The sequence below is a fragment of the Oncorhynchus mykiss genome, chromosome 18 (assembly GCF_013265735.2).
Source record: "Oncorhynchus mykiss isolate Arlee chromosome 18, USDA_OmykA_1.1, whole genome shotgun sequence".
NCBI lineage: Eukaryota > Metazoa > Chordata > Actinopteri > Salmoniformes > Salmonidae > Oncorhynchus > Oncorhynchus mykiss.
Genome location: NC_048582.1, coordinates 34,386,448 through 34,409,639, shown reverse-complemented (window position 1 = coordinate 34,409,639; position 23,192 = coordinate 34,386,448). Strand labels below are relative to the sequence as shown.

The 23,192-nt window shown below is 43.3% G+C and overlaps 1 protein-coding gene across 9 annotated transcripts in view; it reads right to left on the bottom strand.

Moving 5' to 3' along the window:
- pleca (plectin a) overlaps positions 1 to 23,192 on the bottom strand; it is a 198,842-nt gene that overhangs the window by 165,298 nt on the left and 10,352 nt on the right. For 7 of the 9 annotated variants that reach the window (XM_021571712.2, XM_021571715.2, XM_021571716.2 and 4 more), the window contains exon 2: positions 15,596 to 15,806. In XM_021571712.2, coding sequence (XP_021427387.2) covers positions 15,596 to 15,803 — 208 coding nt within the window. In that variant the 5' untranslated portion in view covers positions 15,804 to 15,806. Of the gene's footprint in view, positions 1 to 5,458; positions 5,922 to 15,595; positions 15,807 to 23,192 lie in introns of those variants that run through there. The other 2 variants (XM_021571725.2, XM_021571726.2) reach the window with 1 other exon arrangement.

Below are 23,192 nucleotides of genomic sequence, written 5' to 3'. Positions count from 1 at the left end.
GTTTGTCCGTGATATGTACGCAGAGGAACTTAAAATATTCCTCCTTCTCCACTGCTGTCCTCTCGATGTGGATAGGGGGGTGCTCCCTCTGCTGTCCACGATCATCTCCTTTGTTTTGTTGTTTTGTTGACGTTGAGTGAGAGGTTGTTTTCCTGACACCACACTCCAAGTGCCCTCACCTCCTCCCTGTAGGTTGTCTTGTCGCTGTTGGGAATCAAGCCTAAGGGCCTCCTGAAAATGCAAGCCCCTTGGGTGCTGCCATAGAGTTACATTAGAAGTGCCCATCCAAGAAGGCTCAAGGTCATTGGCTGTGCCACAAGAGATTCTGGGTTCGAGTCCAGGCTCTGTCGCAGCTGGCCACGACCGGGAGACCCATGGGGCGGCGCACAATATGCTCAGTGTTGTCCGCGTTAGGGGAGGGTTTGGTCGGCAGGGATGTCCTTGTCCCATCGCGCACTAGCGACTCCTGTTGTGGGCCAGGTGCAGTGCACGCTGACAAGGTTGCCAGGTGCACGTTTCCTCCGACACATTCGTGCGGCTGGCTTCCGGGTTAAGTGGGCATTGTGTCAAGAAGCAGTGTGGCTTGGCTTGTCTGAATTATGTCTCGGAGGATGCACGGCTCTCAACCTTTCTCTCTCCCGAGTCCGTACGGGAGTTGCAGTGATGAGACAAGGCTGTAACTACCAATTGGATACCACCAAATTAGGGAGAAAAAGGGGTAAAATATTTAGATATTTTTAAAGTCTTCAAGCCCACTACTGTTGTGTCGTCTGCAAACTTGATGACTGAGTTGGAGGCGTGCTTGGCCACACAGTCTAGGGTGACAGGTAAAGTGGAGGTGCTATGATCCTAGACTGTCAAAGCACTTCATGATGAAAGAAGTGAGTGCTACGGTGCGATAGTCATTTAGGTCAGTTACCTTTGCCTTCTTGGTTACAGGAACAATGGTGGCCATCCTGAAGCATGTAGGGACAGCAGACTGGGATAGGGAGAGATTGAATATGCCCGTAAACACACTAGCCAGCTGGTCTGCACATGCTCTGAGGACGCGGCTAGGGATGCCGTCTGGGCCGGCAGACTTGCAAGGGTTAACACGTTTAAATGTCTTACGTCGGTCACAGAGAAGGAGAGCCCAGTCTCTGGTAGCGGGCCACGTCGGTGGAACTGTATTCTCCTCAAAACGGAAGCCAATGACCTTGAGCCTTCTTGGATGGGCACTTCTGTAACTCTATGGCAGCACCCAAGGGGCTTGAATGTTTGAGCTCTCCCCATATATTTGCGGTGATGTAGTGTCCCATGAGTGACCGAACACTGAACCAATCACAGCTCAATTAGAGAACAGTACCAACCCCTACGCTCCGTATTGTCCGCTGGCTGCCCCACCACCACAGAAAGCACTGAGCTAGACCCCACCTGCACTGAACGACTGGTCGCCACCGTCTCTTATAATTATCTGTGATTTATTTTTGATCATTTTTTTTCCCTTTCGTTTGTTTCCTGCCAATTAGATTGAAGAGTGTTGCGGTAAAACCACATGCGGTTATTATGAAGACGACAACATCTAATGTTGGCTTCAACTTGGCTTTCCATGCAAATCCTTCCATTAAGAAAGGACCTGGTTTTTGGTCCCTTTCTCATTATAAAAACAGTGACGGTGAGATTCTAATGGTGAGATTAATGCTACCGCTGTTTATGGATTTTTTATGTGTGCCTGTGTCGGCCACAGACTACAGACAAATCGCCATGAATCCAAGTTATTTCGTCAGGCAATGTCCACATATATTCTAGAATGTAATAATAATTTTAATCTCAATGCATGTGCAAGGCCTAAAAAATGCAATATTCTTAAAGTGGTAATGGCCTACTTTATGACACTTTGCATGCTTTTGGGGAGAAGTGGGGGGTTTCTATATTGGGGGGGGGGGGGCTCTATATGGTGGGGGGGCTCTATAAGTACAATTATATGAATTATACCATTGTATAACATTGAAATCCCTTGAATTTGACTTGCCAATTGGTCTGTATGAACCCTCTTTAAAAGGAAGTATAGTCTTTGTACACACTTTTGTATACACACAGCCTTTGTATACACTTTTAAAAAGGTCTATAAAGGCATAGCTCAGCACTACTAATAAAGCAGATGGCGTGTGTCCCAAATGGCACCATATTCCCCAAAAGTGAATTGATCTACTTCCTCAAAAGTAGTGCACTATAAAGGGAATAGGGTGACATTCGGGACGTATCCATACTCTCATTTCATGTACAGTAAACTTTGGTAACCATGCCAAGGCATTGTACAACTCTTTCTGGTGGCCTGAACTTCTCTTTCTCTGTGATAACAAATCGGGCCTGTATTTTTAGAAATCACTTTCATCCCCAACATTGGGATGAAGCAGGGGAGGATATGAATAATAAACAGCAGCCAACGCCGCAGGAGGGATGGGATCCATGTAGGTTTTACTTTAACTTGTTTCTAAGTTACGGAGATACAAATGTCAACAACATTGCCAAAGGTATGAACAAAGTTACGTTGAAAAGGTAGGCTATGTAATTGATGGTACACAGAGATTTGATCAACATGAAAGCACTGGATGAGCAACAACACATTATCTTACTGACTTACTGAAAACACATCACTGAAATGTATTATTGAAATACACATGCTTAGAATAGTAACTGTGGGAACTTTGCAGTGACACATATGATTTATTATAATGCAATCTGGAATACATCACAGTCAGACATGGAGCAAACAATGTGAATGTAAGTCTTTCCCAGGTGATTGATGCATTGGACAGCCGAGTTGGGGTCAACTCCATTTAAAATGGTCTCAGTCTCCAGTATCAATAGTCTATGTGCAGGGGAGATTGGGTCAGTCTGTTATATCTGGTGTAATTCTCCTGTCTTATCTGGTGTCCTGTGTGAATTTAATTATTCTCCCTTTAATTCTCTCTCTCCTTCTCTCCCTCTCCTCCCTGAGCCCTAGGACCATGCCTCAGGACTACCTGGCATGATGACTCCTTGCTGTCCCCAGTCCACCTGGTCACGTTGCTGCTCCAGTTTCAACTGTTCTGCCTGTGGCTAGGGAACCCTGACCTGTTCACCGGACGTGATACCTTGTCCCGGACCTGCTGTTTTCGTCTCTTTCTCTCTCTCTCCCGCACCTGCTGTCTCGACCTCTGAATGCTCGGCTATAAAAGCCAACGGACATTTACTCTTGAGGTACTGACTTGTTGACTTGTTGACCCTGCAGGACATCTGGTCTTAAATGGCCATGTACTCTTATAATCTCCACCCGGCACAGCCAGAAGAGGACCGGCCACCCCTCAGAGCCTGGTTCCTCTTTAGGTTTCTTCCTAGGTTCCTGCCTTTCTAGGGAGTTTTTCCTTGCCACCATGGTTTTACATCTGCATTGTTTGCTGTTCGGGGTTTTAGGCAGAGTTTCTGTATAGCACTTTGTGACATCTGCTAATGTAAAAAGGGCTTTATAAATACATTTGATTGATTGAATTCCAGTCAATTCAGAAAGTAAACCAAATTCCAATTCCGCATTTTCCTAATTGAAAAGCATTGAAGAGAATTGGAGTTTCAGTGTTGTAAGAATATTTTGAAGATAAATACATAAAGAAGAGGACGAGAGGTCAATAGATTACTAATGATCAATGGAAATAGTGTTTTTCCTGTAATAGGGGATTCATGTCAATGGGTAAGAGACATGGGAGGAATTTCAGTCTGGGACTCATAGCCACAAGGCAAGTTCTCATTGGTCCAAATTGTTTATACATTGACTCTGAAATAGGGTACTAATTGGTCAACCACAGGCTAGGGCTGGATTATAAAACTACATCCTGTCCCTTTGTTCTGGGGAGAGAATCACGGGAGAGAATTACAGAAGAGAATCACTGAGGACAGGGGAGTATGAACATCTACCATCTACCTCCCCGTATGATGATTTGATCTCTTTGAATAAACCTATTTTTCTCCCACTGGTTTGCTTTGGGGACTGTGTTATTGAAGAAAACACTGCTAACAGTGTACTTCCTGAATTGACAGGGATTTTAATGGAATTGACCCCAACCCCGGTGGACAGTTGTCAGGTCCGAGAAGGGAGAAACATCAACCCCTCTTACTCATGTTACCATTCACCGGACACAAAGGATCAAATCAAATTGTATCGGTCGCGTACACATATTTTGAAGATGCTATTGTGAGTGTAGCGAAATGTTTATGTTCCTATCACCAACCGTGCAGTAATACCTAACAATACACGTTCAATTCAAAAGAAAGGAATTAAGAAATATAGAAATATTACAATTAGCAATGTCAGAGTCCGGAATATAAATATATATGGGGGGGGGGGGGGGATGTTTTTCAGCAGCAGGGACCGGGAGACTAGTCAGGATTGAGGGAAAGATTAACAGAGAAAAGTACAACGAGATCCTTGATGAAAACCTGCTCCAGAGCGCTCAGGACCTCAGACTGGGGTGATGGTTCATCTTCCAACAGGACAACGACCCTAAGCACACAGCCAAGATAATGCAGGAGTGGCTTCGGGACAAGTCTTTGAATGTCCTTGAGTGGCCCAGCCAGAGCCTGGACTTGAACCCAATCGAACATCTCTGGAAAGACCTGAAAATAGCTGTGCAGCGACACTCCCCATCCAACCTGACAGAGCCTGAGAGGATAAGCTTTGACTAGAATAAGGTGCATATACATGAAGTGGGTAAAACAGTATGTAAACATTATTAAAGTGACCAGTGTTCAATCTCATATGGCAGTAGTCTCTGAGGTGGAAGGCTTGAGTACAGGGTGGTAGCCGGCTAGTAACAGTGTCTACAGTTCAGGGCCGGGATACTGGGCAGAGGCCTGCTAATGGTGACTATTTAACTGTGTGATGGCCTGGATGTAGACGCAGTTTTTCAGTCTCTCGGCCCCTTTGATGCACCTGTACTGTCTCCGCCTTCTAGATGGTAGCGGGGTGAACAGGCCATGGCTCAGGTGGCTGAAGGCCTACTGTACAGGGCATTGCATAGCCTACCTTCTGATACATTGTGATCAATGATGTTAGAAGATTATAAATAACAAAAAAATAAATAATAATAATAATAATAATACTTGCAATGGCTGAATGTTACTGTAACACTATTGACAGCACACTTGTGGTAGAACAGCTTACCACTATTCTGATGAGGAACAATACAGTAGGTGCAGTTTCCCATTGCACTGAGAGCAGCCCTGAAATAGACCACATCCGTGCCAATCAATATGGAACCACTTAACGCCAGTCAGCTACCCGAGTTGCCCACACACACACACACACACACACACACACACACACACACACACGCCCCCTTCCCAACCAACCCTGTACCTCACATACCCTGACATACAGAAGTGATTACAATTCCCGTCATTAGCGCTGTACCAGCCACTCGGGGATATTAGAGGGGGTCGTTACCTTTATATTTCTCCCTGACGTTCTCATACGCCTGTACATAGTTCTGCTCCTCTGCATGGGCTGGCCGGCTGGCTGGATCATACATGGACATGGCCCTGGCTGCCACTGTAGTATGGTCAGGTCACCCTCTCTCCTCTCTCGTTCCTCTGATCCTTCTCTTTATTCCCACTGTCTGCTGTCCAGTAACTTTTCAAAAGTACAGTGGTATCTGCTGGTCCCCCTTTCCTTCTCTCACGCGCCCTCTCTCAGTGGGGCGCATGTAGCCTAGTAGTTAAGAGTGTTGGCCCAGTAACCGAAAGGGCGCTGGTTCGAATCCCTGAGACGACTAGGCTGTGCTCTTGAACAAGGCGCTAAACCCTAATTGCTATGGATAAGAGCGTCTGCTAAATGACTAAAATGTAAATGTAGGCTATTCCCTTTAAAGCAGTGGATTTGATTCCAGACCACTAGCACCACCAACTCCCCTCCTCTCTCTGCTTGAGAAATACCAACACACACAACAGGCCCTCCTCTTAAAGGCACAGAGGCAGACACTGAGATCTCCCACACAATCACCCCTCCCATACAGACACACAGCTACCTCAACGAGAAACAAGTGACTAAGCTACATGGGGCTACACAAGTTCCTCTAACAGAGGGGAAACAGAGAGCACACCGGGGGTATCAGATGCATCACAACTTCCCATCCACACATAGCTTTAACACCCAGCACTCTGCACCACACTTTCCCAGAACTGGATGACGACAGATTACATATAAAGACTGATGCCAGAGAACCACACCTCTTCAGAAGAGGATAACCCTGACACATCTTGTAGCTGTAGTACACCGGAGATAATGAAACTATGCTGTCCATTTCAGAAAAGTCCCCAGAAGGATATTGGATTTAAGAATTTCAGCTGCAACTGAAGCAGCACCATAATACAATGGAGAGATACAAAACATGAACTGCATTTTCAACAAACGACATGATCGCATGCTACAGCTCCGTTACAAATCATTCACATGACATGCAAAAACAATACATGTTTTGTCTATGTGCTTGAAGAGCTAATGAACTTAAATAGCCATTTTATTGACAAATGTTTGTTTCTTTCCCTTCTCTGTGACTTTTAGCCTGCTGGAAAATCCAATGCAAACCTAATCTTGATAGTAAACAGAAATACTCAAGAAATCTGTGCAAGTACATCAAAACTAAGAGAGCCACTGTGGATGCCAAGACATGTTGCATCATCAATGGAACCTTCCTGAAAGGAAACTACGCTTGGGAACCATGTCAGAGTTCTCTCCATCAGGAAAAGAGAGAGCGAAATAGGAGGAAATGCACTAGAATGACCCTATTATGGGAGGAAATGGAAACATTCTTCTTCTTCAAGGTGTCTGTGTGTGCATGTTTGCATTGTGTATTTGTGTGTGTGCAAGTGTGTGCAACCCCGCATGTGTGTTCTTAAAACGTCATTACAGCGAAGGGTATGTAAACACATATGGATGCAATGTGATCTGCATCCTGACAGACTTCATTCAGTGATTAGGAGAGGAAGTCGTCACCAAGTTCAAACTAGTAAACAAGATCAACGGCCAAAATGTAATGATTGCAAAATATTTACCATGTCTGGTATGTGAAAGTATTTCAACATTATGATCCACCATTATGATCCACTATTATTATGATCCACATTATGATCCAGATAACCAAAGTCATTATGACCTCAGAGGAAGAAGAGTCTCCTTTTGTTAGAGAGCCTGCCTTGGGCTCTCATGACTGACTGTGCTGCCAGGCAGCTAACCCTCCCATGCCTCAGTAACTACATTGCCTATGGAGCACAGTAGTTCCACTGTCTTATCTTAAAACATTAAAAGAAGGCAGGAGGATCAAACTAAAAATATTTAAGGTGGACACTGTCCTCAGTGGTCATTGATTGTAGCCATGTATTCTTTCTGGTCTGTTCGGTAACAACACACTTTTTTACGGCCTCTGTATTAAGTCTGGTTGATGTATCCTAGCAGGTTGAATGCTAATAGAGAGGAACAGCTGTACACTTACATAAGTTTCTCAGGTTTTGCTTGGCTTTCATTACCTAGGTCCCCACACAGCAAATGAAGGGAATGTTGTTTGTAAGGCTATACAGTGGGGCAAAAAAGCAGTCAGCCAGCCACCAATTGTGCAAGTTTTCCCACTTAAAAAGATGAGGCCTGTATTTTCATCATAGGTACACTTCAACTATGACAGACAAAATGAGAAAAAAAAATCCAGAAAATCACATTGTAGGATTTTTATTGAATTTATTTTCAAATTATGGTGGAAAATAAGTATTTGGTCAATAACAAAAGTTTATCTCAATACTTTGTTATATACCCTTTGTTGGCAATGACAGAGGTCAAACGTTTTCTGTAAGTCTTCACAAGGTTTTCACACACTGTTGCTGGTAATTTGGCCCATTCCTCCATGCAGATCTCCCCTAGAGCAGTGATGTTTTGGGGCTGTTGCTGGGCAACACAGACTTTCAACTCCCTCCAAAGATTTTCTATGGGGTTGAGATCTGGAGACTGGCTAGGCCACTCCAGGACGTTGACATGCTTCTTACGAAGCCACTCCTTCGTTGCCCGGGCGGTATGTTTGGGATCATTGTCATGCTGAAAGACCCAGCCACGTTTCATCTTCAATGCCCTTGCTGATGGAAGGAGGTTTTCACTCAAAATCTCACGATACATGGCCCCATTCATTCTTTCCTTTACACGGATCAGTCGTCCTGATCCCTTTGCAGAAAAACAGCCCCAAAGCATGATGTTTCCACCCCCATGCTTCACAGTAGGTATGGTGTTCTTTGGATGCAACTCGGCATTCTTTGTCCTCCAAACACAACGAGTTGAGTTTTTACCAAAAAGTTATATTTTGGTTTCATCTGACCATATGACATTCTCCCAATCTTCTTCTGGATCATCCAAATGCTCTCGCAAACTTCAGACGGGCCTGGACATGTACTGGCTTAAGCAGGGGGACACGTCTGGCACTGCAGGATTTGAGTCCCTGGTGGCGTAGTGTGTTACTGATGGTAGGCTTTGTTACCTTGGTCCCAGCTCTCTGCAGGTCATTCACTAGGTCCCCCCGTGTGGTTCTGGGATTTTTGCTCACCGTTCTTGTGATAATTTTGACCCCACGGGGTGAGATCTTGCGTGGAGCCCCAGATCGAGGGAGATTATCAGTGGTCTTGTATGTCTTCCATTTCCTAATAATTGCTCCCACAGTTGATTTCTTCAAACCAAGCTGCTTACCTATTGCAGATTCAGTCTTCCCAGCCTGGTGCAGGTCTACAATTTTGTTTCTGGTGTCCTTTGACAGCTCTTTGGTCTTGGCCATAGTGGAGTTTGGAGTGTGACTGTTTGAGGTTGTGGACAGATGTCTTTTATACTGATAACAAGTTCAAACAGGTGCCATTAATACAGGTAACGAGTGGAGGACATAGGAGCCTCTCAAAGAAGAAGTTACAGGTCTGTGAGAGCCAGAAACCTTGCTTTTTTGTAGGTGACCAAATGCTTATTTCCCACCATAATTTGCAAATAAATTAATATAAAAATCCTACAATGTGATTTTCTGGAGACATTTTTCTTTCATTTTGTCTGTCATAGTTGAAGTGTACCTGTGATGAAAATTACAGGCCTCTCTCATATTTTTAAGTGTGAGAACTTGCACAATTGGTGGCTGACTAAATACTTTTTTGCCCCACTGTATATGCTATAAACAAGGTAGTTTGGGTCCTGGATGCTGATTGGCTGAAAGCCGTGGTACTGTATATCAGACAATAAACTATAGGTATGAGGCTAAATTACTTGTTTATTGTTGTAATTACATTGGTAACCAGTTTATACATGTAACAGCAATAAGGCAACTCAGGGGTGTGTGGTATATGGCAAATATACCATGGCTAAGGGCTGTATCCAGGCACTCTGCGCTGCGTTTTGCCTGCCGTGGTACAGTATATCGGTCATATACCACACACCCTTGGGCCTTATTGCTTAATTAACTGTAGATCTAGTCTAAAGTTGGAGTACAGCTGAAGTTGCCGTCCTGAAACATATTTTTAAGATGGACAGCTGAGTTAGGTTGGCATTGAGCACAGAACAACAACCCCAAAGCATGCCTATCTGGGTATCAACGCTTCTTTGAGACCTGTTGCCACTTTGATGCATAACATCTTGAACAGAGATCAAACAAATCATACTAGAGATACTTTAGCTTTGGCTACTGCCCTCTTGTGGCATCAGTGAGCATTACATGGGTCAGCAGCCTCTGTAAGCACAGCAGAATCCCCCCCACTGCACTTATGTTCAGTATGTATGGGATTCCCTATTATGTATTTTCCTGCACACAGTGCGGTGGACATTATGATGTCTTGATGCACTAAGACCCAGTGGGCACAGAGAGAAGGGCTACATCCTAAATTACATCCTATTCACTATAAATTGCATTTATTTTTTTTACCTCTGGTTAAAATGAGTGCACTATGCAGTGATGCCATTTAGGACATAGAAGGTTTGACTTGTTTGAAACTACTTTACATTGCAGGTTCTGATGTATGGTTTATGTTTATACCTCTTTTCTAGTAGAATCGCTCAGCTACTCATTCATATGTAGCACAGGGGTGCTTTTAGTAGGGTTGAAATAACTATTTGAATCTTATGATGAATAATTCATTGGACATCAGAATGTTCAGAGGAGCAAGTCATGGTCTTCAGTAAATCATGGTTTATATGTCAGTACATTTACAGCATGTTGACTGAAGTTTTTTTACTCCAAGCTTTCTATGAGAATGTTTGAGAAAAACACCAAAATAAGGATTCTCTCTATCATATACTGTAGTGTACACAAACCTAGGCAATCACCTGTTTGGCAATGCCTCCTCTGAAGGTATAGGGGCAGTCTCCAGAATAAGCAAGGCAGTGGGCAGAACAAGCAAGGAGGTGGGCAGATACAAGCATTAACTAGAGAGATCCTATTGGCGCATTACAGCATGTATTTGCACATTTCCATTTGGGAACGTCTACTATGTGAAGTGCACGAATGCAATACTCAATTCGCCCTTGCTCTCCTTCTCAACAACATTTTTATGAACTTTGACAAAAGGGTCAAGTCTAAGTTTAATCTAGCTCCATCTTCTCCCACCTCTGAACTTCCTCTCCTCACCATATTTGGTGGTGAGAAGTTCTGAACGGATGCTTCAGATTTATACATTCTGTGAGATGTCCATCTCCTTCTTCCATCTGTGGCCTAGTACTGACTAAAAGTTATTTTCCGATGGAGATTGTCCACTGAGCTATCTTTTTAGTTCAGGGCTAGGCTTAATCTGTGTCTGGGAAACCGCCCCTTAGTGTTAAACTAGTTCTCTCTTCAGTGAAGAGAGAACTAGTACCACACTAACACCAACATTGCATTCCTCTCATAGGCTTATCATAATGCTTGCAACAGTAAACATCTGTCCAGTGAACCTGTCCTCTGTCACATCACTCCAGAAGGAAGGGTTAGTGTTTAATGTGTCCTTATAATTAATCACTGACTAAGGTCACACACCACCAGGGGTGTCATTTATGCAGATAAGTCTGCATAGTTGGAAAATGGGTAATAATTGTCTACACTGGCACCATTAAGTCACCTCCCAAAACCTTGTACATTTCCCCAGGGTCAAATGCCTGGTATTCCAGGCATAACTGGAAAGTGAAGCATTTGAGATATAACAGACTGCCGATGGCTTGCGTAAAAAGGAACTGGTTTAACTAGCCCAAACCATCTACAGTAACCTCTGGCACGTAGAGGTCAATTGAAGAGGCCTGCTCCACTAGGGTCAGAGGTCAGTGAAATGTCTGTGGGAAAGTAGGCTACCACACGACACCCTCAACAAAACATTAGCGTACAAAGTGGTTCTGCTAAAAATAACTTGAGAAAGCTATCCACTACCAGTAAATGGAGACTATTCTGCAGTCTTTGCACAAAAGCCTTTTGTGTACAGTACTACTACGTGCAAATGAATTTGCCTGTATGGCCGGCAGCTATAAAAGCAGCGGGATAACAAACGGTCCGGTCTCCAGTTGTTGTGAGTTAAGGTTGCTGTGGCCTAGCTTGTCAGACACACAGCTGATGTACGAGACCAGTGCTATTGTGACTGCAAACCTGTGAGTCATATAACCACCTCCTTTATTTAAACGCATCTTATGTTTGGCAGCATCCTTCACTCATGCTGCCAAACATACCCTCGTAAAACTGACTATGCTACTAATTCTTCACTTCGGCGATGTCATTTCCAAAATAGCCTCCAACACTCTACTCAGCAAATTGGATGCAGTCTATCACAGTGCCATCTGTTTTGTCACCAAAGCCCCATACACCACCCACCACTGCGACCTGTATGCTCTCGTTGGCTGGCCCTCGCTTCATATTCGTCACCAAACCCACTGGCCCCAGGTCATCTATAAGTCTTTGCTAGGTAAAGCCCCGCCTTATCTCAGCTCACTGGTCACCATAGCAGCACCCACCCGTAGCACGCGATCCAGCAGGTATATTTCACTGGTCACCCCCAAAGCCAATTCCTCCTTTGGATGCCTTTCCTTCCAGTTCTCTGCTGCCAATGACTGGAACGAACTGCAAAAATCACTGAAGCTGGAGACTCATATCTCCCTCACTAACTTTAAGCACCAGCTTTCAGAGCAGCTCAGAGATTACTGCGCCTGTACATAGCTCATCTGTAAATAGCCCATCCAACTACCTCATCCCCATTCTGTTATTTATTTTGCTCCTTTGCACCCCAGTATCTCTACTTGCACATTAATCTTCTGCACATCTATCACTCCAGTGTCTAATTGATATATTGTAATTATTTCACCACTATGGCCTATTTATTGTCTTACCTCCCTTATCTATCCCACCTCATTTGCACACACTGCATATAGACTTTTCTATTGTATGTTTGTTTATTCCATGTGCTGTTGTTTGTGTCACACTGCTTTGCTTTATCTTGGCCAGGTCGCAGTTGTAAATGAGAACTTGTTCTCAACTAGCCTACCTGGTTAAATAAATAAAGGTGAAATAAGAAAAAAAATACAATTTTTAGATGCCCTGGTCATACCATTTATGTATTTTTATCTTTATTTAACTAGGCAAGTCAGTTAAGAACAAATTCTTATTTTCAATGACAGCCTAGGAACAGTGGGTGAACTGCCTTGTTCAGGGGCAGAACGACAGATTTGTACACTGTCAGCTCGGGGGTTTGAACTTGCAACGTTCCGGTTACTAGTCCAACGCTCTAACCACTAGGCTACCCTGCCACTCCAACTTAATTTCAATGAGCATCTGTCTGGGTGCTTAGTCTACTTCTGTATGTACTAATTACTCTAAGCCGACTTCATTAGCCAACACATTAGTCAGTCAAACCATATTTCCCTCTATCACACAGAATATACAGTGCCTTGCGAATGTATTCGGCCCCCTTGAACTTTGCGACCTTTTGCCACATTTCAGGCTTTAAACATAAAGATATAAAACTGTATTTTTTTGTGAAGAATCAACAACAAGTGGGACACAATCATGAAGTGGAACGACGTTTATTGGATATTTCAAACTTTTTTAACAAATCAAAAACTGAAAAATTGGGCGTGCAAAATTATTCAGCCCCTTTACTTTCAGTGCAGCAAACTCTCTCCAGAAGTTCAGTGAGGATCTCTGAATGATCCAATGTTGACCTAAATGACTAATGATGATAAATACAATCCACCTGTGTGTAATCAAGTCTCCGTATAAATGCACCTGCACTGTGATAGTCTCAGAGGTCCGTTAAAAGCGCAGAGAGCATCATGAAGAACAAGGAACACACCAGGCAGGTCCGATATACTGTTGTGAAGAAGTTTAAAGCCGGATTTGGATACAAAAATATTTCCCAAGCTTTAAACATCCCAAGGAGCACTGTGCAAGCGATAATATTGAAATAGAAGGAGTATCAGACCACTGCAAATCTACCAAGACCTGGCCGTCCCTCTAAACTTTCAGCTCATACAAGGAGAAGACTGATCAGAGATGCAGCCAAGAGGCCCATGATCACCCTGGATGAACTGCAGAGATCTACAGCTGAGGTGGGAGACTCTGTTCATAGGACAACAATCAGTCGTATATTGCACAAATCTGGCCTTTATGGAAGAGTGGCAAGAAGAAAGCCATTTCTTAAAGATATCCATAAAAAAAGTGTTGTTTAAAGTTTGCCACAAGCCACCTGGGAGACACTCCAAACATGTGGAAGAAGGTGCTCTGGTCAGATGAAACCAAAATTGAACTTTTTGGCAACAATGCAAAACGTTATGTTTGGCGTAAAAGCAACACAGCTCATCACCGTGAACACACCATCCCCACTGTCAAACATGGTGGTGGCAGCATCATGGTTTGGGCCTGCTTTTCTTCAGCAGGGACAGGGAAGATGGTTAAAATTGATGGGAAGATGGATGGAGCCAAATACAGGACCATTCTGGAAGAAAACCTGATGGAGTCTGCAAAAGACCTGAGACTGGGACGGAGATTTGTCTTCCAACAAGACAATGATCCAAAACATAAAGCAAAATCTACAATGGAATGGTTCAAAAATAAACATATCCAGGTGTTAGAATGGCCAAGTCAAAGTCCAGACCTGAATCCAATTGAGAATCTGTGGAAAGAACTGAAAACTGCTGTTCACAAATGCTCTCCATCCAACCTCACTGAGCTCGAGCTGTTTTGCAAGGAGGAATGGGAAAAAATGTCAGTCTCTCGATGTGCGAAACTGATAGAGACATACCCCAAGCGACTTACAGCTGTAATCGCAGCAAAAGGTGGCGCTACAAAGTATTAACTTAAGGGGGCTGAATAATTTTGCACGCCCAATTTTTCAGTTTTTGATTTGTTAAAAAAGTTTGAAATATCCAATAAATGTCGTACCACTTCATGATTGTGTCCCACTTGTTGTTGATTCTTCACAAAAAAATACAGTTTTATATCTTTGTTTGAAGCCTGAAATGTGGCAAAAGGTCGCAAAGTTCAAGGGGGCCGAATACTTTCGCAAGGCACTGTAAATATTCAACAGCCATATACATCCTTATCTACGCCATAGCTGTGAAGCATAATTCCCTGACACTCTTCACTGCAGGGAGACCACCATGCTGCACTACTCAATAAGAGCCACAGGGTGTTAGCCAAGAGAGCCTCCTTGTAACACAAGGGCTCTCCCTGTACAGGAGAGAACTAGCAGCAAGTTATAATTAAACAGACATAACTAAGCAGATTAGAATAGATAATAGCTTTTAAATAAATGTTTGATACAGTTAGTAAAATGTGGGTCACAAACGGCATCCTTGGAGAAATTGTGGTTAAGGGCCTTGCTTAAGGGCACAACTGCCCAACGCTGTAACCACGAGGCTACCTGCCGCGGTGCAGCTGATTGAACATAAATAAAAAGCTTTCAAAAGAAAACTATTTTAATCTCCAAACTGCATCTTCCAACTCTTGTTGTGCTGACCAATGATAATATCCAGCCACAATGCTACCGCTGTCTAAGGACTCCACCCCACTGAAACAAATCAATACGGTTTATTCCAAAGAGAGAATATGAGAGTCAGTGCTGACACAGCAACATAATCACACCACAATATCAGTGGCCAGACACAGACTGTCCCCCAAATGGCACCCTATTTCCTATGTAGTGCACGTGTTTTGAAGTCACTGTGTCATATAGTAGACTCGAAGTTGGAGCCAAGGAAGGAGAGCCCTGAGATTGACAGAGACAAGCTCTGACAGCCTAATACACCCTTTGGAATTCAAATGGGAAACTTAGAGTTGTTACCATAATAGCTTAGCTCCTAAAGCCTCATTAGCAATGCAATGGCAATGTCATTACTGAATCACAAGCTGTATAAAACACTTAGAGAACATTTATGAGAGCACCTGTTAAAATGAATGTATCAGTCCTCTGCTCTTGTCTAAAAGTGTGCGATGTGCGGCGTAGTATAGTGTATCTGATTAATAATCTCTGTGTGTACGTGTGTATTTTACCAGGCAGGTCAATTAAGAACAAATGATTTCTGACTCAGTCCTCTGTGTGTGCGTCCCACGCTCTTTTAGTCCAAGCTTACCTGCGATACGGAGAACGGCCCTCTCCGCAGAGTCCAGCACATGCACGTCTCCGGAGGTAGACTTGGAACGTTTGATCTGGTGGTGTTTGGAGAGGTTCCAGGGCATGGTGTCTCCAGGGAACGGAGAGCTGCTCAGCTCACTGGAGCTCTCCTCAGATGCAGCCCGCACCAAAGGATACCTCTTAGTATTCTCCTTAAGTTCTTCCATGGCCTGCATGAGCAACAAAGGAATAATGAATATGTGCAGTATAGGATGGTGAGAAAACACAAGGGTGTGTTGTGCTGTGGACTCCAAGTTCAATGGAGCATCATGGTACCGAAAATAGTAAATTCTCCTACTAGGTGATAACATATAGACTAGATGGATTACATGCCTAGTGTATATTAGTACTGGGGGGAACACAGACAATCAGGTTCAGAAACTGTACAAAAGACAACCACTTCAGCCAGATAAAACTAAAATATAACCTTGTACAGATACAGTCGACTGTAAATGGTCCGAGAGAGAAAGTGAGCATTCTTAAGCTACACTCTCCGTGATGATGCACCAAGTCAGCTAGCCTCCTTTTCAGCTGAGTCACCATACAGTAAACAGGCTGCTCTCCACAGGGGCGCTGGCTGCCTCACCAGCCCGGCACTGATTGGACGAGAGCAGACAGGACCATGTTCCCAAGGGTAACCAGGCATAGAGCGCATCAGGCACGGTTTACACAGTGGCTATGATATCAGTGTAGCCTATCCCTCCACCGGCTAGGACAGCAAAGTGACAGCAACAACACGCTTTAATAAAACCTATGCTACATACAGTATCAACACATAGGCTATGAAGCATCACAAGACAGCCTGCTGTAAGATAGCTTACTGTATTCCTGTCTAGTAGGAATCTTCAATAATATAGAGAAATGGGCACGTAATGAACATGCAATAAATCACCAACTTTGGTAAGTAAAGTGATAACACTGATCACTATGTTAAGTAAAGTAATACTGTGAAGTAAAATGTTACCTTTGTGCTTTTCTAATAACTAATTCAACTGGGTTCATGCAAATAACTGATTGATGCCTGGGAGGAATCCTCACTATCAGCATAAGCAATTTAGCAGGACGCTCAGAACATTGTTTTGAGAACGGAAAGGGATATTTCAGTTTCAAGGTCTCAGCTTGGAGAGAAGAAGTCTCGTGAGGTATTGGTCAGTCACATGCATGAACCAAAAGTTAATGATGAATTAATGAATAATGTAAATCATGCACATATAACTTGTAAGCAGTATATAAGAGAAAAACGGGACTGCCCCGATGGAGCTCACTTCAGACCGATACTTGAGGCACATGAATCTGTAGCCATATTACTTCAACGGTATTTAACATGAGATCCTCTATAAGCTTTACAGGAATGTAGTTCTGAAAATAAACGGAAACTCCACCTTTGGCATTTTTGTGTATTCTGTAGATGTTGTAACAATGTATTGCTACCACTGTATCATCAAAGGTATCATCTAAGTGAGTTTCAGAGATTGTCAGAATATAAATGTCATCTGTTACTAGCAGATTACTGATTTCATGAATCTTGTTTCTTAAGGTTAACGTGGGCTATGTTTAGCACTTTTCTGGGATGCTTGATTGTTTTCATTTCTTTACTGGGAAGCTTAACAGAAGTAGACATGCTCATGTTATTTATGTTCGTGCTGGGTGAGCTGCATACAGTGGACTTCCTACTAGGGCACACTGCCTCAGTGCTAACAGTATAACTCTGGTTCATATGTAAATGATTACTGCATACAATAGCTATAGGATCAGCAGAGGCATTCAGGGCAGTTAGAGGGACATAAATTAGGTGACTTACATTGTGTCTTCCAACACCACACCAATGGGATAATGTACATTTGCTGAATCATTATGACAACTCAGTGACACAATGGTAGGGATTAACTGAGCTGGGCTTCAATCTCTGATAAATCATTGTCTCAACGCAGCCTTATAATGATGTGAAAGGATCCAGGAACACAAATGGTTTGGGTGGATCCAAATCCTCCTTATAGAACAAGCATCTGCTGTCTGCTGAAATGTTTAATGCACTGATTTTGGGAGGGCACAGGGACAGATATTATGGCGCGTTTGTTGGTGTCAAACAGAGACCCAATCAGTTCTTAAAAAGGGCCTTACCCTTACTCTTCTTTAAGTCACCACACACATAGAGAGAGAGAGGTGCGGTTAGCCTACCATTTGAAGTATTTTATTAGGCCTATGTGGTCTAAAAAGGAAGGAAAATACAATGACATGGATCCACTTTTATAGCCAATATAACGATGCACAGACAGTGCATTGCGCAAAACAAACCCTTGCAATATCAACTGGAATTACATGGGTATATTACTGGACTTTTTGTTGAAAAAAAATATATTTGAATGGGAAGAGACGGTCACTGGCAAACGTGGTTACAAACCCGACAACAATATATAGTTGAGAAAGGCACATTGCCTAATTATAATACACAAAGTAAGCAAAACAATAAAATGCATCATTCCAACATTGCCTAAAATTATGAATAAGATACTAATGACATAGACCTATATATGCAATATAACAATTGAGATGTACAAACTATGGCATAAGGGAACGATGAGAGTATAAGAGGCAAACCGTAATTTTGATTAAGACGTTAATGAGCGAGCTAAGACGGACGTAGTCGATATTCCTATAATGGCGCCGGAGGATATGGCGGCCGTTTTACGGTTTCCTAACCAACTGTGCTATTTTGTTTGTTTTTTCGCATTGTTTGTAACTTCTTTTTTTTAACTTATTTTGTATATAATGTTGCTACTATCATCTCTTATGACTGAAAAAGACTTCTGGACATTAGAACAGTGATTACTCAGCTCGAACTGGACAAAGATTTTTTCTTTAACGAGTCCGACGCGAAGGATATGGTCGGGCTGCCTTCTGAGAATTGGTAGGTAAGTGAGTAAACCTCCACTGCCATCCGTACTAGTGGCCAACGTGTAGTCATTGGAAAATAAAATGGATGATCTACGACTAAGACTATCCTGCTAACGGGATATTAAAAACAGCAATATCTTATGTTTCACCGAGTTGTGGCTGAACGACGACACGGATAATATAGAGCTGGCTGGGTTTTCCGTGCTTCGGCAGGATAGAGAAGCTACGTCTGGTAAGACGAGGGGCGGTCATGTGTCTATTTGTCAATAACAGCTGGGGCGTAATTTCTCATATTAAAGAATTCTCAACGTATTGCTCACCTGAGGTAGAGTACCTCATAATAAGCTGTAGACCACACCATCTACCAAGAGAGTTCTCAACTATATTATTCGTAGCAATCTCTATACCACCACAAACCGATGCTGGCACGAAGACCGCACTCAACGAGCTGTATAAGGCCATAAGCAAACAAGAAAATGCTCATCTAGAAGCGGTGCACCTACTGGCCGGAGACTTTAATGCAGGCAAACTTAAGACGATTTTACCTAATTTCACATGTGCAACCAGAGGGGAAAAAAACTCTAGACCACCTTTACTCCACACACAGAGAGATGCATACAAAGCTCTCCCTCACCTTCCATTTAGCAAATATGTCCAGTATTCTATCCTCCTGATTCCTGATTGTAAAAAAATAAATAAAGCAGGAAGTACCAGTGACTCTCTCAATAGGGAAGTGGTCAGATGATGTGGATGCTACCAATGGCATTGAGGAGTATATACCACCTGTCACCAGCTTCATCAATAAGTTCATCGACGACGTCCACCCCACAGTGTCCGTACATACATACATACATATCCCAACCAGAAGCCATGGATTACAGGCAACATCCGTACCGAGCTAAAGGCTAGAGCTGACGCTTTCAAGGAGCGGGCACTAATCTGGATGCTTATAAGAAATCCAGCTATGCCCTCAGGTAAATCATCAAACAAGTAAAGCATCAATACAGGACTAAGATTGAATCCTACTACACTGGCTCTGACACTCATCGGGTGTGGCAGGGCTTACAAACTATTACGGACTACAAAGGGAAACCCAACCGCAAGCTGCCCAGTGACAGCGCACCTACCAGACAAGCTAAATGCCTTTTATGCTCGCTTCAATGCAAGCAACACTGAAGCATGCATGAGAGCACCAGCTGTTCCGGACGACTGTGTGATCACTCTCTCGGTAGCCAACGTAAGTAAGATCTTTAAACAGGTCAACATTCACAAAGCTGTGGGGCCAGATGGATTACCAGGATGTGTACTCAAAGCATGCGCTCATCAACTGGCAAGTGTCTTCACTGACATTTTCAACCTCTCCCTGAACAAGTCTGTAATATCTACATGTTTCAAGCAGACCACCATAGTCCCTGTGCCCAAGGAAGCAAAAGTAACCTGCCTAAATGATTACCGCCCCGTAGCACTCACGTCGGTAGCCATGAAGTGCTTTGAAAGGCTGGTCATGGCTCACATCAACACCATCATACCGGAAACCCGTGACCCACTCCAATTCGTATACCGCCCCAACAGATCCACAGATGACGCAATCTCAATTGCACTCCACACTGCCCTTTCCCACCTGAACAAAAGGAACACCTATGTGAGAATGCTGTTAATTAACTACAGTTCAGTGTTCAACACCATAGTGCCCACAAAGCTCATCACTAAGCTAAAGAACCTGGGACTAAACACCTCCCACTGCAACTGGATCCTGGACTTCTTGACTGGCCACCCCCAGGTGGTAAGGGTAGGCAACAACACATCTGCCACACTGATCCTCAACACTGGGGCCCCTCAGGGGTGCGTACTTAGTCCCCTCCTTGAGTCCCTGTTCACCGAAGGCGGGCCGAACAGGGCCCCATTAACATCGATGGGGCTGTAGAGGAGTGGGTCGAGAGTTTCACTTATCTTGGTGTCCACATCACCGACAAACTATTATGGTCCAAACACACCAAGACAGTCGTGAAGAGGGCACGACAACACGTTTTCTCCCTCGGGAGACTAAAAAGATTTGGCATGGGTCTCCAGATCCTCAAACAGTTCTACAGCTGCACCATCGAGAGCATCCTGACTGGTTGCATCACTGCCTGCTATGGCAACTACTTGGGATCTGACCTTAAGGTGCTACAGAGGGTAGTGCATATGGCCCAGTACGTCACTTGGGCCAAGTTTCTTGCCATCCAGGACCTCTATACCAGGCGGTGTCAGAGAAAGGCCTAAAAAATTGCCAAAGACTCCAGTCACCCAAGTCATAGACTGTTCTCTCTGCTACTGCACGGCAAGTGGTACCGGAGAGCCAAGTCTGGGACCAAAAGGCTCCTTAACAGCTTCTACCGCCAAGCGATAAGACTGCTGAACAATTAATCAAATGGCACCTGGACTATTTACATTGACACCCCCCTTTGTTTTTACACTGCTGCTACTCACTGTTTATTATCACTTTACCAATACCTATAAAAATTCTCGACTAAACCCCGCACATTGACTTGGTACCGTTAGCCCCTGTATAAAGCCTCATTATTGTGTTACTTCATTTTTTTAAAATAGTTTTCTTACTTTGGATTATTTAGTAAATATTTTATTAAATCTTTCCTGAACTGCATTGTTGGTTAAGGTCCTGTATTTCACTAAGATAATACCTGGAGTACCCCTCTCAGGAAGATAATTACTTCCCATTATTCCTAAACTACATAATTTCTATTCAGAGCGGCATTGCCTTCTGCCTGGATAGTACCCAAGCATGTCCAAGGTGAAGGAAACTGTTTGAGTTACTAGGCAACCTTGAGGAGTTTTAAAGGGTATGCTACTCCTGAAGGTTCTCTTGATGTAAAAGAAACAGGGAAAGTCATCAGTATTTGCTCATTTGAATAGACTTTGGCAGTGCATGAATCACTCTCAGATCATTGGGTGAAGTTAAGAAGTTGTAGAAAGTAGGTGTGGATGTGTTGTACAGTCTTAGACAACTCCCTTTCCTTCTCTAATTTCCTTCATGCTTTAAATGACTCAACCTGGTCTCAGAGCATTTTGCAATGTCCTGTGTTAAAATCCCCACACCCATTTAGTATGTATTCATTTGTGGGTGTCCATCACTTATTCCGTATGATATGTTACGAATTTGCAAAATGTACAATTTGGTACGAATTTGCAAAACATATGATATATATTGAATTCTAGCTGGGTGGCTAGGTGGATAACGTTAGCTCACTGGCTAATGTAAGCTAGGCTAGGGGGTCAGGATTAGGGGTTTGGGTTAAGGTTAAGTTCAGGAGTTAGGTTAAAGGGTTAAGGTTTAAACTTTCTTAAAAAAACAACATTTGGGAACCTCGGCCTTTAAATGAAAACTACACCCAAAAACTATATTTCTGTATTTGTTTCATCCCAAAATGTTTTGCTTGTCAGCAATCAAGTTTTCAAGATATGTAACTTTCAAAATACAGAAATCATCCCGTTTGATGTATTTTGAAACAAATACCAAAATATCATTTTTGGGTGGGAGTTTTCCTTTAACACTATAACTGCTAAAGCTGTTATTTTGACTGCTCATTAATTAATTAATTGTATTACCTCTTCCATTTTTAAAGGCATGCCCCCCTTTATCCTTGACTTTCCCGAATAAGTCTACATAAATACTGTCGTTGTTAGAATCATAATATCAAACAGATCTGCTGTTATAACCAGTTTTATTTGAATGATTTTCCCATTTACGCTTCCTACACCCGACAGTAGGGCCTGCTCCACCTATTCTCCCGACATTGGAAGGTGCAGTGGCCAGTTGATCAACCCCTATTTTCACACATGTAACAACAGATTAAATAAATGAAGTAAAGTATGATGGGGTAGAAAGGGAGAGAATGGGTGAGTTGATGAGTGAGGGGAAGCGGATAATGCATAATTATGTAATCACCAATTGTGAATGAAGAACAGGGCGGGCAATTCTATAATATTGGTATATTCGAATTACTATCTCAAAATTGTACTTACCCTATTTCAGTCCATCAAATCCAAGCAGTCTTATCAGTCTACTCTGGCCTACTTGTAATACACAGTGAGAGCATTCGTCATTTACAATGGCAAGAAGACCAAGAAGACTGGATGCACATGCTGTGTTAGCGCTGCTACAAGAGCTGAATGAAAACGACTCAGATGGTGGGGAAGAAATTAATCATGACATCTTTGATTGTTATTATTCTGATTCTGAGCCTCAGCCGGAAGGCTCAGACGAGCCCTAAGCACAAAAAAAAACAGAATGGTAAGCACGGGAGCTGATGCCCGCGCCACCACCAAACGGTGAGACAAGAGAAAGGTAGGGACAGCACCATTTTGGAAAAAATATCCACATTGGGAAACAGGTGAGCGAGTGTCGGAGAATGTGGGGATGAGGCTTGTGGAACCTTACGTTGGCAAGGGGAAAAATGCCACCCTGTGTGTCACATGTGCTCCCTCCCCGGCCTCTAGGTCACCAGGCTGCTCGTTATGGTGGACACCTGCACGGCGGGTTCAACTGGTTCAATTGTCTGACCGCTTGCATGATGACGAGTTTCTCGCACGACTGCACTATCTGGATGATGTTTCTTATCGCCTGAATGATCTGACGCTCAGCAACTACATTCAATGTGCAG